The sequence below is a fragment of the Electrona antarctica genome (genome assembly GCF_951216825.1).
Source record: "Electrona antarctica genome assembly, chromosome: 4".
NCBI classification, from domain to species: domain Eukaryota; kingdom Metazoa; phylum Chordata; class Actinopteri; order Myctophiformes; family Myctophidae; genus Electrona; species Electrona antarctica.
The window spans coordinates 29,632,684-29,651,017 of NC_136809.1; the positions used below are offsets into that span (position 1 = coordinate 29,632,684).

Sequence of the window (18,334 nt, forward strand, 5' to 3'; positions counted from 1 at the left end):
CCGCTCTAGAACATTCTGTGCTTGGTGGCTCAACCAGTTAATGCAGGGGTTCCCAACCTGTTCAATTCCAACCATCTCCAAATGGCAAAATGTCTTAAAAAACTAACAGAAATAAACTAAAATAGCTGATCTGCAAGCTCACAAATTCAAAAATTTGAAAGGTGTTTGAGAAATTGTGAAAGATCTTGACAATGATGACATAACCAAAATAGCCAGGTTGAAAGTGGTTAAAGGACAACTTTAGTTTTTTTCAACCAAGGTTCATGTTTTAGGTTATTAGAGAAAGTAAAAGATGAGTGTTAATTTTTTTTCGTTTGCTGCTTTCTTTCGTTTTAGGGATTTTAGCTGTTTTTGACAGGGGGGCGGGGGCATTCGATCATGGGGCTAAATATGTATTTTTTTTCACTGAATGTGAAGGTAGCCTACTGGGGGGAAGCCACACTGTTTGTCATAGGCTCAATATGTCAGTTTGACACATTCAGTAGATCCCGTGATCTTTTGTGGCCAGATGTAATTTCTTGGGGTCTAGTAGGACTATAGTAAATAATAAAAAAGGAAATCGCTATGACATTTTGTAAAGAAATGAATATTTAGCCCCATGTTTGAATGCCCCCGCCCCCTGTCAAAAACAGCTAAAATCCCTAAAACGAAAGAAAGCAGCAAATGAAAAAAAATTACACTCACCTTTTACTTTCTCTAATAACAACCTAAAACATGAACCTTGGTTGAAAAAAACTAAAGTTGTCCTTTAAGCCAAATGTATTTTCTGTCACATGACTATCAAATGGGAAAATAGCATGTGGTATGTCTGCTATTTTAGATGTGTGATATTTAATTGTCTTATGACAAAGTCTTAATCAGGCTTTATTGTGACAACAATTCAACCTTCACTATCTTTTCACTTTTTTTTTTTTCTTTTTTTTTTCTAAATGTTTTTTTTTTGCGGCTTTCGCCTTATTTTATATTTTTTATAGAGAGACAGACAGTAGGCTGACAGGAAATGGGGCAGTGAGATGCAGTAAAGGCCGTCGGGATTGGGAGTCGAACCCACGGCACACTGCCAGACTCGGGCTACTGGCCAAGGTGCCTGGACCGCTGAGCTACGGCCCAGGCCTCTTAACCTGAAGAAGACAAAACATTGTGTCACAATAAAGTTTGGAAGATTACAAGCAAGTTGTGAGCCCTTTCTTTTCTAAATTTTTTCCCTGTCCTTGGCTCAGCTCTAAAATAAAGAGATGCGTGTTAAATTGTTCTTGAACGCTTATTGGATTTTAATTTAAATTATTAATTTATTGTTGCTGCCATATTCTTACTTTTTGTATTTTTCTGTAAATGAATACCCTACTTGATCATACTACATACTGTATGTACAAGTAAAAGTAGCAGATATACAAGCTCAAAATGCGACACAAGGTTTCCACCCGACTAGCTGTTTTTTTTGTTTTGTTTTTACCCTGGAGGAGATCCCCTGGACATGTGGCATGAGAGCGCTAACGCTTTTGTCTCTGCTGATTACTGATGCCCTGCACCGACCTCGTCCCTTCCTGTCCTCGTCCCTTCCCATTCTGGACGCCGAGTCGGCGTCCGCAATGGGAAGGGACGAGGACGGGAAGGGACATAGTCGGCGTCGACATAGTCGGCGTCTGTTTTAGTTTTGGCAGACAGACAGATACAGAGATCTCCATATCATATGGGCATAAAAGGGTCACAGACAGACGGTTACAGCGAGTACTTGCAGGTATAATGGTTATTGCATAACAGGATGGGGTATGCATTTCCTATTTGCATCTTTCCCAAATTGCATGATTTCCGAATAGGCCGGTGTCGGTCTAGTCAATTAAATAAAACGCCAACAGAAAGTAGATTGATAAATAAATATCATTTGACAATACAATTAGTATTCAAATTAAACGTACATAAGAATGTATCCACGTCTACAATCTATAAATATACATTATATTTCCCTGTTCATATTCATACTGTATGTCTTACATGCATATATCTGATGAACCCATTGTTTGTGCTCCAGGGCTTCCAGCGTGTGTATGATGAACTCCCAGAGATCAACGTAGATGTACCTCACGCTCACTCCATCATGGAGACGTTTGTGGACCTCTGCTACCAGGAGTCTGTTATCACCAAACAGCTGAGAGATACCTGTCCCTCAAGGTTGGAGCCTTCATCAAAGTATATACAATATTGCTGATATGATGACTGCTCGAAGACACAGATGGACACATATTACAAGATATACTATTACTATATACTTGTATATAGTATACTGTAGGTCAAGGACATGGTGAATATATGAAAATGTACCTATTATAAACATGAACTTTTTAAAGGTCCATCCCATGACTGTTTTGAACATAGGGCTATATTTACATTCTGCAACAGATTGATCGGTTGATTGAAACATTTATATGTTCAATGTTGGTCTATTATTGCATTAAAAGAAAAGATTAAAGGTCTGTCAATGTTTACAAACGACCTAAACAAACCTATTACAGGCCCAAAATACAGCAAATCTGTTTTGGTTGTGGGGCTATCCATTATGTTTTTTGTTTTTTTTCACTGATTGGGCCTTTATTTTGCAATTTAATGCTCAGAAATGTCTCTGTCAGCCACTTAACAGTTTTTTCATTTTTCCACTAGAGGGCGGAAGCGCTTTGTCAGTGAGGGAGATGGCGGCAGGATTAAAGACTAATGAAGATGAGGACGTGAATATCGAAAGGGTGCCAGCCTTCCTGAAGTTCAGCAAACTGGCTCTCTAATTTCACCCTGTTCTGATTTGTGTCATCAGTAAACACAAAGCCACACATAGTTTAAAGCAGCCCTAAGAGAGACCAGGGTGCTAAGTTGCCTTCACGTTTCCCCATCTCTCTGTTTTTCTTTTGTTTTATTGAAAGGTTTGTAAATCTTTATTTCTGAGCCCCACCTGCCTCTTTCCTCTGTCTTTGTACCTGTCAGTCACAGGTGATTCATGTGGAAGCTTGAGAGGAAGTGGGTCGGGGTTCACAGGGTTCAATGGGAGTTGAATGTGGTTGATATTTGGCACTGGGGATGAAGGTTGCTTTGGTTGTGCTTCTGCTGCACATTTTTACCACGTTTCTCTCAGTTTTTTTTAGTTTTTGCATGTATAAGCTCTTAAGCTACAGTATGACACTTAAATGAGGTGGAAAATTACACCATTCTGCCGTTTCTCAGCAAGCACTTGGTTATGTATCAGTAACGAGGACCATGGCAATTTATTTTCTGCCTCAGATTTTCTTTTTTAAATTTCATTCAAAGATAATGTTCTTTGTGTTCTTTCTGGCGCTGATTTCCTTTGTTTTTGTTCTTGCCACCTCAGCTTCTCAGCCTAATTCATGTAAAGTGCAGCAGTCAAAGCAAAAGTCTTTGAGAGGTTCTCAAATTAAGCAGGCTTCAGGGCCGTACGGAATTGCCCAACTGTTTCTAAGAGCTGAGACTATCGAGCTTTAGTTTTTGTTTGTTTTGCAGACACAACATGGGAAAACTGCATTTTTTTTTAAATTCATTTTCTTCAAATTCCTTAGTGACACAGTAGCAAATGCTGACATTTGGGTGTGGGTTATAACCTCTGCTAAACTGATGTGAATTCCTGCCATGGTTTAGGTCTACTTAGCCTCTTATAATGGTTGTGTATGTAGTAATGGTTTTGGCATTTACCTTACTTTAAGAGCGACCTTTCATTTTTTTTAACCCATTAATACCCGAGGCCGATTCTACAAATGCCTTCTAAATCGGTAGTTCTCAAACCCCCAAAATTATATGTATTTAGCCGCAGACCCCTATCTGAAGATTTCTTGTGCCAGGGACCCCCAGAAGAGAAAATTAGTGTTAAAAAAAGAATCCAAATTATTCAACATTATCAAAATGTTTCAAAAATAGCACATCTACAAGCTTGCAGTGCGTCACAAAGTGACCTTATATATCTGCTACTTTTGAGAACCAATATTCTTAATGATTTTAAGAAAAATGTTGCTATAGCAAAAATTACACAGATGCTTTCCTGGTTTTAATGGGTCACAGTGAGGCAGTTGAGAATGGATGGATTGGTGTTTTTATTTTTTCCCTCAGATTGACAGTGATGGGCACTGTCAATCCAGGCGTTGAGAGTGGTCACTGGAGTGGCCTCCTCGGTCACTCGTCAGTCACCAGTTTTTCAGTCTTTACGGATTCTAGGACTCAAAGTAAAGCATGCAGGAAATGAAGTAAGCCATGCCAGGAAAATACACACCACATCTTAATAGAACCCTGTTTCAGTAGTCCCCTCATTCAGTGAGGCATTTTATTTGCGACATTTACTGACTTTTTTTGTTGTTCTGCACCTGTATTGCTTTACTCTACCCCCAGTATCAATGTCAGATATGGTTAATGTGGGTATAACAAGATGTGATGGTGACAGTTGATAGTGATAGTTTCACTGTTAGATTTGACCTCTAAAGAACACACCCTGAACCCATTTATGGTACATTCATTGACTTTAAAAGTTAAAACATATAGGATATCTGGCAATGTCTGTTATTGCACAGCTGTAATGCCACCAAATGTAAATAATTGATTTAGGGGGAAAATCCTTTCTAAATGTGTAGATTTGTAACAATGTTTCAGAAATATCCAGAGCTACCCACACCCTCATGCACGCAGCTGTCGATTTTTTAAGTCATATGAGGCATTTTTTTGGTGTACATTTCTGTACATACACACAGAGACATCTTTTTATTGACAGAACCTTCACACGATTTAAGCAGATTGTTCCCCGTTTTGTCTCGCATAAGCTCATTTCGAAGTTGTATTTCAATAAAACAACTTATTCGCCCCACTTATGACATTTGTGTGATTTTGTATCGTCTTGTCTGTCTTTATCTTGTCATCACCCGTGCTCTGATATGGGCGTGTGTATTGTGTAGTGCGTGTGTATTGTGCGTGTGTATTGTGTAGTCCGTGTGTATTGTGTAGTGCGTGTGTATTGTGTATGTGTATTGTGTAGTGCGTGTGTATCGTGTGTATTGTGTAGTGCGTGCGTGCCAAACCCAGGTGAGGTTTAGGGCAGGTCTACTGCAGTCGGTGGTTCTCAAACCTTCATCTGAATCTTCATTTTAAGAACCCCCAGTTTGACATGTATTTAATAATCTTCTACGGGCCCCAATTTAATTGCATTTCTATCTCTGGGACCCCAATTAATATTGTAAGATAATGATAATTTTGAGTTTACAGACCCAAGGGTCCATGTGGCTTCTATCATTTAGTTGGGGTTGGGGACTCCCTCTCAATGACCCTGTGTGTCCCCTCCCCGCCGGACCCCACTTTGAGAACCATTGGTTGACTGTGTATAGATGATTTATATGTGGTTAATATTAAATGCCGCTGATCAGTTCTGGGCGGGTCTTTGTCTATAGACGGACGTAGTTTAGAATCATGACCGTCCAACCAACGCACTCAGCCAGCAGACAACACATGGGACTAGTACACGTCAGTGGTGGTGAAGTGGAGGCGGGGCAACACTACAACCAGGAAGTAGCAACTATAGTGCATTGCTAGCAACGGTTATAATGAGCAGTTGAGATTCTATTACATTGGACAGGTGAGTAACTAACAACATTTGTATGAACTGTGAACGTTCCGTCACTATAATGTCTTAACCTGCCGTGTCAGTCGTAAACCAGACCTCATTAAACTTAAGACACTGAAAACGTTGCATGCATCGTGCTACTACTTGTAAGGGCTCAGTCACGGCTGCTTGTCACCGTGGCGCCAGTTGGTACCGCGCGTCTTTTCAATGAGCACGGTTTACGGGCCAAATCCTTCCAGATTGAAATTTCATTCATTATAATATATCTTACTGTGTCAACAATGAGTACCAGACAACGCTCAGATGGTTAGCTGACCTGACCAATCACATAACGCTGCCCCGCTCTGCCGCTAAGGTTTGATATTCCAGAGACATTATTTTCGTTATTCTGCATGAATAGCCTGTATACAACATTATATACCGATACTAAAGCGGTGCCTTTCTCAAGGGATAGTTAACACCATCATATTTTATCAAATCAAATTCATAGAAAATACAAAACATAACTGGGCAGAGGAAGCTCTTCTGAATCCGAATACAGCTCAGGAAACGGGTTTATTTGCACTTTTTTGCAGCCAGCAGACTTTACATTTAAAGATAGAGTGCCACAATTTTTGCATTTTTCCAGTTTTTCATGTGTCTGAGGTGACAATACTTCATTAGACACCCTGGAGTAATTTTGATGTGCAATGGTGTAACTTTGTATTTTGGGTTTCTTCCTGGAGGCTAGGTTAGGAGGCTGAACCCTTGACAGTCAAACGGGCCGGGCCAATGAAATAAACGGTAATATAGTGACACCACACTATCGGCCTCTCCCCTAACCCTTCCCCCTTTATCATACAACTACAGCTGTGGGTGCGGCTTCAGTTCAGGTGGATCACCACCCACCAGGCAAACCAGGAATACTTAATGAACTGGTGGGTGTGTCCACATAAAAGCATGATTTTAACAAATACTGTAAACTTTTTGGAAAAAGTTCTTCCTCCTTATATTATAAATATAATACCTGATGATCATGTTTTAGGGTGGAAAAAAATCGTGGCACTCCATCTTTAACATTATCAACAGAGGGGCTGTTCTGATTTCCCCTTAAAGCCCATCATGGTTGTGTAACAGAAATGCCCGTGAAAACAATCAAACAAATGTACAGTAATAGACACAACATTCATCATTATAAAAATGTAACCCAATTCCGAACTGAAATATGAAGGGCAGTAACGCAATAATAAAGTATTATCATTATTATTATTATTATTATATTATTTATCATCTTTTACTGGCGTCCACACAGACATATCGGAACTGAACTAATTCAAGTTGAAATCTGTCCTTTTTCTCAGCTCCAGTAGGGCCGGATGGGCAAGCAGAGGAAGAGGGTGGGGGCTGGCGAATCTGCTCCCCTACCGTGGAAAGATGAGAAGCCCACTGTGTTGCACCGCAAGGAAAAGAAGAAGAAGGTTGACATCGGCAAAGTATTCATCAACATCTCCATTGGCCTTTGCATCTTCAGCCTCATTTGGTTCTTCTATGCTCTATACATGAGATCGACCCTGGCCAAACGAGTGGTGACCCTTCACCCTTCACCCCGTGTCCTTGATGCCAATAGCACCAGTGCTGAGGTCTCCCCTGAAAGATTCTGGGGATCATATAGACCTCAGGTATACTTTGGCATGAAAACCAGAAGTCCCAGGTCTACTGTCACAGGTAGCTTGCCTCTTCTTTGTTGGTGTTCTTCCTTTATGACAGATGTCTGGGTGTGTCTTTCTACCAGGATATGTTTTTTGGTGCATTTGTCACTGTACATTTTTGCACGTGTGTGTGTGTGTGTCTGTCTGTCTGTCTGTCTGTCTGTCTGTCTGTCTGTCTGTCTGTCTGTCTCTGTCTCTGTCTCTGTCTCTGTCTCTGTCTCTGTCTCTGTCTCTCACTGGGGCACAATGCTTCCTGTTTACATTCAAATAACCCAACACAAACTCAAATTTTAGCTTTCAGCCAATATATGCCGAGAACCCAATTATATTACTTTATCTTAAAAGGTTGAGTGTGCATAGAAAACAATGCTACACAAGAGAGAGCCCTATAGCTAATCTGAAATCCCATGCCAAAGTTACATAGACTTATCTGTCTTCCCAGGTCTGATGTGGATGCGTCAGTTCTCAGACATGGATGTGAACCTGAGGCACACCTGTGAACAGGGAGACCGTCTACCAGGCTATGGCTGGCTGATGCACGATGGCCTCAGCTTCGGCGTCCAGGAGATCCGAGACATTGACTTTACCCTGACCACAGAATTTGTAAAGAGGGCCGGCGGGGACCATGGTGGGGACTGGACCTGGAGGATCACTGCCAACCAGCATGTGAGGATTCAGGAGGATAATAATCTGTTTTTGCAAATTTACAGTAGGTTCAAAGCATGTGTTGACTTTTGAGATTTACTTGTCAATCACACTGTCCAGTTAGACAGCAAGTACAGTACAGGCAGAGGCGAGTGTTTGTACACAGAATGTGTGAAAGTGGAAAAGGAATGCAGTCCACGAATGAGCATAATTGAGTAAGAACATGAATGGGAAATTATCTTTATTCTTCTGTATGAACGTAATTTTTCACACTAGCTTTTTTTAGGGGCACTAGCCCCTCCAATGCATGGCTGTGCCCTTCACTTCGTGTGTGTGTGTGTGTGTGTTTTGTGTCACTATAAAGTGTCTATAATCATTCAAATAGGCACCCCACACCAGATTCAAAACTCCCCCATAACCAGCATCACTTTCTCCGGACAGGACCTCCCACTCTCACCGGTTGTCACCAACCTGGGAGTAAAAATTGACCCTAAATTTCGAGCCCCACATCAGACATCTTTGCAAAACGTCCTTTTTCCACCTCACTAACATCTCAAAGCTCTGCTCAACACTCAATCGCGTGATGTTTTTAATCGTGTGATGTTTCTTCGTTCATGCATTTCTATTGTAGCACCTTGAGATTCCATGGAATGTAAAGTGCATTATAAATAACATCCATTATTATTATAAATTGACCAAACTCATTGCTTTTTGTGATGGTATTCAGAGCTTCCTCTCAAACAAATGATAATCACAGGTTTCCTTTGACCTTTTCTCCATCAGAGTTCTGCCCCTCAGGCGCCAGTCATCTCTCTGATGTTCTATGCAGCAGCAGACACACAGGGTTCCCTGGAGACCCACATAGAGAAAAGTCGCCTGAGTTCCATCACTGGGTTCTCTGAGGAACTTGGTAACTACAAGATTACCTTCCGCAAGCCTGTCACCGGGGAGTCCTCCAGTGTCAAATATGCCAGGTATAATAATAATCCTGTATGCTGATATAAAATGAAAACCTCTGTCCGTCATTCTGGCTGATCCGCATTTTTTTCCTCAGTGGGTTGAGCAATTCATCTGATCTTTACATGGGCATTAACTATTATCATATGAACTGTAAAGCGTTAGGGCCGATTCATACTCCTATTTTACCGCTGTAGTGCCGATGTCGTCAGACATTTTCAGTAGCACCGAAGAGCCGACTTTAGGACGGTACCCGCCCTTTGTGAACTGTCCTTGCGGGCTATGGGATCTGTAGTTGTGGGTAATAAGTCAATCAATCAATCAAAATGTGTATAGCACATTTCATACAGCAAGTGCAACCCAATGTGCTTCACAGATTGCAAATAGAAGAGACATTAAAATAAAAAGAAAACAAAGAAGTGACAACCTTGCCCGTCTAGAATGAATACAAATTATAGAATTTTGATTCTAACAACTGGTTATTGTTTTTGAAATGCCAAACAATAGCCTAACTTCTCTGTTTAGCTAACGTATCAATTTTGTTCAGAGCAATCAGTAATCAACTGTAATGTTACCTAGTTTGTAGTTGTAAAAGTATCTCCTCTACGCTATATTGACTTGAAATTGACGTGCAATCACGCCTGCCTCCCAGGTGTATTTTGTCAACAATTAGGCAAAATTAATGAGATAATATTCCTTCTGATATATATGGATACATATTTGAGAAAATGGCAAAGCCATACAGTGAATAACTGAATAATATAGAGCATCCGTCTAAAGAAAATGATTGTGGAAATAGATATGGCTATAATGGCAGGAATTGAATACATATTATTTGTCAATGTCAAAGGCACAGGGGTAAAGTTCCTGTCTACCACCAGAGACTGTGGGTTTAAATCCGCCACGGCGCCTTCTGGGCGCCCATACGAGCACAATTGGCCATGCTCGCGGGAGGGAAGCCGGACGGGGAGGAAAATGTGTCGCTGCACCAGTTCCTCCTACAGGTTAGGCAGGGAGCCTGTCAGCAGGGGATGTTGAACTGTGAGGAATAGGGTGTTCACCCGCTCACGCTAACGTCCTCTTGGTGAAGCTCCTCACTGGCAGCTGAACCAGTAGGTGGAAAAAAGCAGTGACAAGGCCACACATACAAGTGTGTGGGGAATTGGCATAACGACTAAATTGGAAGGAAAAGGGGAAAAATAATTGGCTACTCGAAATGTGTATATACTGTATATATAAAACAGAACTTGTAAAGATTCAAAATGAAAGCAAATGAGCAATAAAACTGTTAAGATATTGGGTAATGTGAAATAGGAGTGTTCACCAGAATTGTGTAAAATTGTGGGCTTTAATAAAAAGCAATGAAGCGACAGCAGGAAGGCAATGTGTGGAAGCAGCATGACAGGCAGTACAGAGGACATTTTCAAGTATGTGTAGTACAGATGGCCTGTCAAATTGTAATGAGTGCAAGTTCCTTGCACAAAAACAATGTGTATCGCATGTTGCCTGAACTGCTTATCCAAAAATAGGATGGTAAAGGAACATGCAAATAATAAACGTGTATGTTGCATATAGGTCCTGTTCTAGAACGATAACATTTAAATTGGTATATGAGATCATCCAATATTTAACAGTAAGAAAATGGAATCATATCTTTGACTGAATACAAAGTGGAGGAAGACATGACTAAAGCAGACTTGCAAAGAGAAAAGGCACAGTATGCAACCGTTGGCAAGAAATGGAGAGGGACTAGCAATATATTTGCTATCCGCCATGATATAGCTGGTGAAAACTGTACTACTTCGTGTTATGAGACCATGAGCCAGGTTTTAGCCTCAAGGCACATCAAGGATCAATATACATCTAGTAGATTAGCTACTTGTTTGATAGCAGTAAAGTTAACACATACTGTAAGCCAGGGTTCCCCAATTAAGTTTCCTCAAGGGCCATATTTTGACTAGGGAACCTGGCTGGGGGCCGAGTCAGCACGTGCAAAAAATTGGGTTTTTTATTTTTTCAATTAATTAATTAAAAATAGTTCTCGAACAGTGGTCCGGGGACCACCAGTGGTCCTTGAGGGTGTGCCCAGTTTGACATGCATAGGCTACTGACCCCCATTTAATGCCATGTATATCTGGGACACCCCCCAAAACAAAACAAAAAACATTTTTATTTTATTTTATTTATTTTTTTCGAAATTCTTCCAGGGACCACAAGGGGGCGGGCCGCAAATGGCCCGCGGGCCGCCAATTGGGGAACCCTGCTGTAAGCTTTGAGGGACTTTGCTCTCAACAGAAACAGGCTGGCACAATTTGAATCATATCTCCCTTATTCATTGATAGTTATTTTTCCTATATTCAGCTATAGTGTACGTAGATTATTGTCCTAATTTAACTTAAATGCCATTGACTTAAATTTACGTCATATGTTTCTAAGCAAATTGGTATTTTTGTCCTAACAAACATTAAATACCATTGACAATGAATGGAGAATTTATTTTACATCAACATGTAGACGAGCAAATCAGTATTTTTGTTAAATTGCCATTGACAATGAATGGAGAATTTACGTCATATGTGTCTGAGCAAATCGGTACATTTGTCCTAACACAAACATTAAATGCCATTGACAATGAATGGAGAATTTACGTCAATCTTACGTACAATAAAGATAAATAAAGCACCCGTTGCTTAAACAAACATTGTTGTAATTGATGTAAGATGATAAGAGCGCCCCTCACTTCACACAGGTGTGATTTTTTTGAGGGGCGCTAGCCCCTCATACACAGGTATAATGTTTGTCTTTAGTTCAATGTTTGTTTTGTAAACGCATTGACAATGAAGGGAAAAGTCATATTGTCTCTTTATTGCTAATGGCGTTTAATGTTTGTGTTCACCATTTGTATTACATCACCATTACATCACCAACATGAGTTAGACGTTAATATATTAGCGCCCCTCTATTTTTCTATTGAATTGAGCTGGTTCTCAATTTCTACAACCTCTCTAGTCTAATTGCTCAAGTTTGAGGTCATGCAATCTCATTGGCTAACTGCTGGCTAACTTAACCTCCCTCCCTGAAACAGCACTATGTAAGCTTTTGAGGAGCGCTACCCCATCATATGCCCAGCTTTGTGTGTCTGTGTGTGTGTACCCCATAGCGATGATTTGATTGGCTGAGGGCTTAAAAAGTAAAGGGCAGAAAAGGGAGATCGCCAAAAGTGATTGGCCGCAATGTGATGATGTATGATAAGAGCACCCTTCACTTTGTGTGATCTTTGAGGGGTGCTAGCCCCTCCTATATACAGCCTTTGTCCCCACACGTCTCATAGTTGCCATTGACAATGAAAGGAGAAATTAGGTCATATGTGCCTCAAATATGACGTAAATTTGTGGCAACACAAACATTAAATGCCATTGTCAATGATGGGAAAATTTAAGTCGTATGTACACAAGCAAATCGGCTAACCAATCACATAAATTCAGTTGTTCATGAGATGTATGTGTATAATGATAAGAGCGCCCTCACTTCACACATGTGTGATTTTTAAGGGGCACTAGCCCCTTCTATAAACAGCTTTTGTCCCCACACGTCTCAAGATTTGCCATTGACAATGAAAGGGGAATTCAGGTCAAATGTCCGCTAAATCTTGTCCCCACAAGTCTCAATGTTTGCTATTGACAATGAACGGAGATATTAGGTCAGAATTCCGCTAAATATGACTTAAATTAAACATCAAAACATTAAACGCCATTGATATTGAGGGAATACTTACGTCATATCTATGTAAACGAGCAAATCGGCTAACCAATCACTTGTTGGTGGGAGTGCTTGGCCAATAAGGGACCACCTTTATGTAGCAATGTAAAATGTCCGCTAACAAATTGATGTACGATGACAAGGGCGCCCCTCATTTCACACAGGTGTGGTTTTTAATAACTAGCACATAATGTCCCACAAAACATTACATCTTTAAGCAATAACAATCATCCTTCCATAAATGTATGTATAGACTCTGCGGTGCTTGGGGCTCAAACTCTAGATGTGAGGACCGTGTAGTGCAGGGGTGGGCAACTTTGACGATGGAGAGGGCCACTATATTTCCACACTCACTCCCTAGGGCCATATATTACTATCGTAGCAAAAATAGCCGATCTACAAGTTCAAAACGCGTCGCGCTGCGACGCGTTTTGAACTTGTAGATCGGCTATTTTTGCTATATTCGAATTGAAATCCTGAATTTTTGCTATTTTTGAATTGGAATCCTGAAAATTAACATTTTTATGTATACTGCCTTTAATTATACTTGTGTTGAGCATTGAGCTACTAATTTAGACTGTAAGTAATTAAAGCGGGTCATGTTTGCATGTTGTGGAATTGTAAACAGCTGAAACCAATATTATCTCAGTATTCTGACATTAACCTGAGGGCCACATTAAGTGAAGGTGGGGGCCGCATGTGGCCCCCGGGCCGCCAGTTGCCCACCCCTGGTGTAGTGGCTCGAACCTCTAGTTTTCTATACTGTATAGTCCTGTCATTTCCCTCCCCTACTCTTGGTCCGTGGAGAGTGTAGAGTAGAGTCGACAACCACATGTCTCCTCTGATAAACATGGAGTCTACTCTTGGTCCGTGGAGAGTGGAGAGTAGAGTCGACAACCACATGTCTCCTCTGATAAACATGGAGTCGCCAACTGCTTCTTTTTACCTGAATGTGAGGAGTTTCACCGGGAGGGCATAATGCATACAGAGATACCTGCTATCCCTTCCAGTTCTGCTCCCTGTTATTGAACAGGCTCACTGACCAACCTGATAAGAGTCACTTACTAGTGCTGCGACAGAGAGCACCCTCCCATACTTGCTTCCCACCTGTGAAAAACTGCCAATTGTCTACATTGAAGCACCCGGCCAAGCCGGAGGCACCATGGTGGAATTGAACCCGTCTCCACAGTGGTGGGCAGGTATTTTTACCCCATGCCACCAGGATGCCCCAAACAAATATGTTCAACCTTATATTTGTAATGTAATGTTCTACAATGTAATGCCTAAACACAACTACTGTATGTTCACACAAGTGAGGGGCGCTCTTATCATCATACATAATCTCATTCCGGCCAATCACAATTTGCGTCCTCACTTTTGTCAATGTCAATGACATTCAATTTGTTGATTAGTTTGTGTTAAGACAATGTTTGTGTTTACACAAACCCTCAAATAGGATGGGCTGGCGTCACTGAAAAATATAGCATTATGTATTGTTTTCCTTTCATGTCCATTGTGCAAGCATACTGAATTATACTGCGAAAACAGATGATTAATGTCCAAGGAAAGTGACAGTGTGTACTGTTGTTTTCTCTTTGCAGTTACAACTACCTTCAGACGGTCTCTCCTGGTTTGGAGAAGCTGACCGACATTGTGAAGAACAGTCTAAACCGCAGGTTTATCTACAATCCCCCCTCTGGTGAGAAGAGGCATTACATTGGCCTGGACTCCTATAAGCCGCCCCACCACCAGCACCAACAGAAACCTACTGACACCCGGAAGGAGAGTGACTTTGTGGTTCACCAGGTGACCATCCAGACTCCATTCCAATTTGAAGTCCTGTTTGAGTCTGAAAGCTTTCACAACCGGCCTAACCAGCTGGTGGGTGCCACCATGACAGATGAGCTGGAAAACAGGAAAGATGCCTTTAATGCCAAGTTTGAGAAGACGTTTGGCCTCGAGAGCAAAGACTTCAGTCAGGCTCAAGTTAAATTCAGCAAGGCAGCCCTCAGTAATATGCTTGGTGGGATGGGCTATTTCTATGGTCAGTCGGTGGTCCAGTCACACTACAATGAATACCCTCTTCTCTACCCTGATGGTTCATTGTTCACTGCTGTACCTTCCCGCTCATTCTTCCCAAGAGGGTTTCTGTGGGATGAGGGTTTCCACCAGCTGTTGCTGAGCAAGTGGGACCCCCAGGTATCCCGTGAATCCATCTCTCATTGGCTGGACCTTATTAACATTGAGGGCTGGATCCCCCGTGAGCAAATCCTCGGAGATGAGGCTCGAAGTAAGGTCCCTGCTGAGTTTGTGGTCCAGCGAAATGAGAATGCCAACCCACCCACCCTCTTCCTGGTTCTTCAGGAGCTCATTGAGCAGTTCTCTTCAAACCCAGATGCTGTGTCATCTCAGCAGACCTTTCCGTTTCTCCAAAGGCTGTACCCAAGGCTCAAAACTTGGTTTGAGTGGTACAATACCACACAATCTGGGCTCCTGCCCAACTCGTACCGCTGGCGCGGACGTGACAAGGATACTAATCTCTTCCTCAACCCCAAGACGCTGACCTCTGGGCTCGATGATTATCCACGAGCCTCCCATCCCTCGGCAGACGAGCGGCATGTGGATCTACACTGCTGGATGGCATTGGCATCGGGTATCATGGCTAGCATTGCACAGCTCCTGGGCGAACCGCACCAGGAATTTGAGCGCACCCACCGAGTGCTGAGCGACAACAGCCTACTCGATGAGTACTACTGGTCCGAGCAGCTCCGTGCCTTCAGTGACTATGGCAACCACACCCAGGCAGTGTCCTTACAGCAGGAGAAGATATACGTGCCTCCTGGGCAGCCACGGCACCAGTTCCCTGTGGCGCGGCTAGTGCGCTCTGTCCGCCGTGCCCCCAAACCGCAATATGTAAACGCTTTTGGTTATGTTAGCTTGTTCCCTTTCCTGCTGCACATCCTCGAGCCAAACTCGCCCCAGCTAGAACACATCCTGAGAGATATGAGGGACTCTGACAAGCTGTGGACTCCCTATGGCCTCCGCTCACTCTCCAGGGCGGACCCCATGTACATGAAGAGAAATACAGAACATGACGCCCCTTACTGGAGGGGCCCCATATGGATCAACATCAACTACCTGACCGTGAGAGCCCTGCACCACTACAGCAACCAAGAAGGCCCCTATCAGGAGAAGGCAGCTGTCCTTTATCAGGAACTCAGGACAAATATTATCAACAATGTTTACAGACAATATGCTGAGACAGGGTATATCTGGGAACAATACAATGATGGCACTGGCAGAGGCCAAGGAAGCCACCCTTTCACAGGCTGGTCAGCCCTGACAGTTTTAATGATGGCTGAACAGTACTGATACGTTCAGATCTCACCTCAATAAAAGAATATTGGTTCTCATTTGTCATAAATTAAAGTGTTTATGATTAAGACAATGTATCTCATTGGTCAAATGTTCCTACCACTTTGATATGAAAGCAAACCCCAAAGTCAGACTCATCTGAATCATGTTGTCAAGAGCATTGTTCATTTGGTATTAACCTCTAATGAGACCCTCAGGTTCCATGCAGGCATCTTATTAAATATTGTTTTTATTTAAACGATGATTGTAGACAACCAGTTTTTGTTTGCAGATGTTTGTTTTGAAAAGTCTGGTATTTCTGAATAGTGTGTATGATATGGATTGTGATACATTTTTAAATGGCCATTTTGTTTAATAGGAAAGGATAAAGGTAACATAATGTGTAACATGATGTTCATTAGCACTGTTAAGAGGTTTCCTCCCGACAGCAACGATATACAATTTACATACAGCTGTGCAGAAAGACTAGTACACTCGACATCAGATCAGACCATGAACTTATTTGACAAATTAGTGAATTTTGGTATTTATGCTGTCTGAACTATACATTCCCGATTGATGATCTTGGAATGAAAACCGTTTGTATTATATATTACCGTTTGTCAGTTCTGTGCAGCAGCCGTTCTCAAATGTTTTTAAATCCAAGGACGCCCATAACTCAGAGTGTACAAATGGAACCCAATCAAGGAGCCCTGAGGGTGCCTGGACCCCACTTTGAGAACCACTGCTGTACAGTGTTGGTTAGCTTTGACTGAATTGTCTCGAGAAGCACCAGGAAATTGGTGTGACACAACTTGTGTGTTGAGTGCCAAGGAATAATATGAAATATCATTGACGGATTGTTTTGTTAAACAATAAATTATCTAATTAATTGTTTAATCAGATTTTTTTCTTCACTGAGCATAGAATAAAATGAGAAATAATCAGTGAGTCTTGGTGCAGCAAATTTTAAAATGAGAATCTGTTTATTGTCCAAGTAATGTACTATCATGTTTGTTTATATATCAAGAATTTGGCTTGCTGCATTGCTCTCATGTCCATACAAAAGTTCTGGCCGGCTTGTCCTCCCTTAAGCCAATTTTAATATAGGAGAGGATACATACAGTATCAGCATTGTACTTAACAAGTGCAAATAGCAATAAGTGATGTGTGCAGCACTGGATAGTGGATACCAGCACATAGTCTACAGTCCAATGTTATAATCCTTGTTTTTGAGGGGCGCTAGCCCCTCCAATGCCTGGCCTTTGAAATTACGTTATGCCAAGTCAGCCAAGCCATTGACGATGTGAGACGACTTGTGACTGATTTCGTTTTACACAATAACACTGCATTCATGTCTCGTAACGTATATAGTGGCAGTGAAACTGCAATGAAGGATATTGAGGAACTGATGTGGCCAAGATGAGAGGCGGGGCCCCAGGCCCTGCAAGCTCCCCTGACAAAGAAATCCTGGACCCCACCAGTGGAGTGGTGCCCTGGGAAAGTGACCTTCCAGGACTTCCCTCCCCACTTGAACCAGCAAAAAAGGTTTGAGAATAGGCACATTCAGACAGAGCATTGACTAAATAAATACATTAAATAAATACATTAGGCATGTGGCAGTCACAGTGGGCGCCCCTCACTTCACAAGAGTGGGATTTTTTTTATTTAACTGCACAGTAATTGACTTTCCATGATACTTGCAATTCAAAGCACCTTAATTACTTGCGCAAGCAGAGCGCAAGAGTGCAGAGCGCAAGCAGAGCGCGCAAGTATTGTGGTCGTGCTGGTACGAATGTGCGTATGCTCGGAGGTATATGATGGTGATGGTGACGTAATTAAGATATGTTTCAATGTCGGGTTATAACTGGGTTATAACTGGCTGCCGAAAGGCATGGCCGACGAGACTGTTTTACACCCTGTCCGTGTGTGTGGCCAAGATTATGTTTTGCACACTTTCATTGTTGTTTACATATTCCTGTTATATAGCAGGGCTCTCATGCAGCAATATATGGGTACAAGATCCCTTATTTAACTTAGTGTTCTGCAGAAAGTCTTCCACCATCCAGGAGGAAGACGTATCAACATCCTGAGCATACTGTCTGTGACCTTAAACGCTGCAGCTTGGCTCTTTCTCCTTTTGTCAGAGCCACAAACCGAAGGTCACTAGTTGACGTCAATCTGCTGCAAGTGATTTGTTTTTACCCGCACGGTTTCCATGGCACATCATTGTTGTGAGCACTTCGATTGCATCAAAAGACACGGAGGGAACACGGAGGGATGGCATTTTCTTTTCACTCGCTGACATGTTGACATACATTCTCACACTGAGCCA

General features: G+C 41.9%; 2 protein-coding genes across 6 annotated transcripts in view; both read left to right on the forward strand.

Moving 5' to 3' along the window:
* pdcd4a (programmed cell death 4a) overlaps positions 1–4,843 on the forward strand; it is a 29,051-nt gene extending 24,208 nt beyond the window's left edge. The window contains exons 10-11 of one of the 2 annotated variants that reach the window (XM_079498624.1): positions 2,030–2,169; positions 2,656–4,843. In XM_079498624.1, coding sequence (XP_079354750.1) covers positions 2,030–2,169; positions 2,656–2,707 — 192 coding nt within the window. In that variant the 3' untranslated portion in view covers positions 2,708–4,843. Of the gene's footprint in view, positions 1–974; positions 1,157–2,029; positions 2,170–2,655 lie in introns of those variants that run through there. The other variant, XM_079498625.1, reaches the window with a different exon arrangement.
* Positions 4,844–5,458: 615 nt separating this feature from the next.
* On the forward strand, positions 5,459–16,921 carry mogs (mannosyl-oligosaccharide glucosidase). 4 transcript variants are annotated; one of them, XM_079499249.1, is made up of 6 exons: positions 5,459–5,608; positions 6,322–6,379; positions 6,937–7,300; positions 7,727–7,950; positions 8,713–8,903; positions 14,247–16,921. In XM_079499249.1, the coding sequence occupies exons 3-6, from the start codon at positions 6,952–6,954 to the stop codon at positions 16,015–16,017; spliced, it is 2,535 nt and encodes an 844-aa protein (XP_079355375.1). In that variant the 5' UTR covers positions 5,459–5,608; positions 6,322–6,379; positions 6,937–6,951; the 3' UTR covers positions 16,018–16,921. The 4 variants fall into 4 exon arrangements, with proteins under 4 accessions (XP_079355375.1, XP_079355376.1, XP_079355374.1 ...); XM_079499250.1 differs by having other exon boundaries at positions 6,327–6,379; XM_079499248.1 differs by lacking the exon at positions 6,322–6,379 and having other exon boundaries at positions 14,247–16,920.
* Positions 16,922–18,334: the final 1,413 nt, after the last annotated feature.

What these genes read in the sequence shown, in the direction of transcription:
- mogs (XM_079499249.1), top strand. Translation starts at nt 6,952, where the DNA reads ATGGGCAAGCAGAGGAAGAGGGTGGGGGCTGGCGAATCTGCTCCCCTA. An exon ending in GGATCACTGCCAACCAGCAT is followed by an intron (nt 7,951 to 8,712) that starts GTGAGGATTCAG and finishes TTTCTCCATCAG; the next exon opens with AGTTCTGCCCCTCAGGCGCC. An exon ending in TCCAGTGTCAAATATGCCAG is followed by an intron (nt 8,904 to 14,246) that starts GTATAATAATAA and finishes TTCTCTTTGCAG; the next exon opens with TTACAACTACCTTCAGACGG.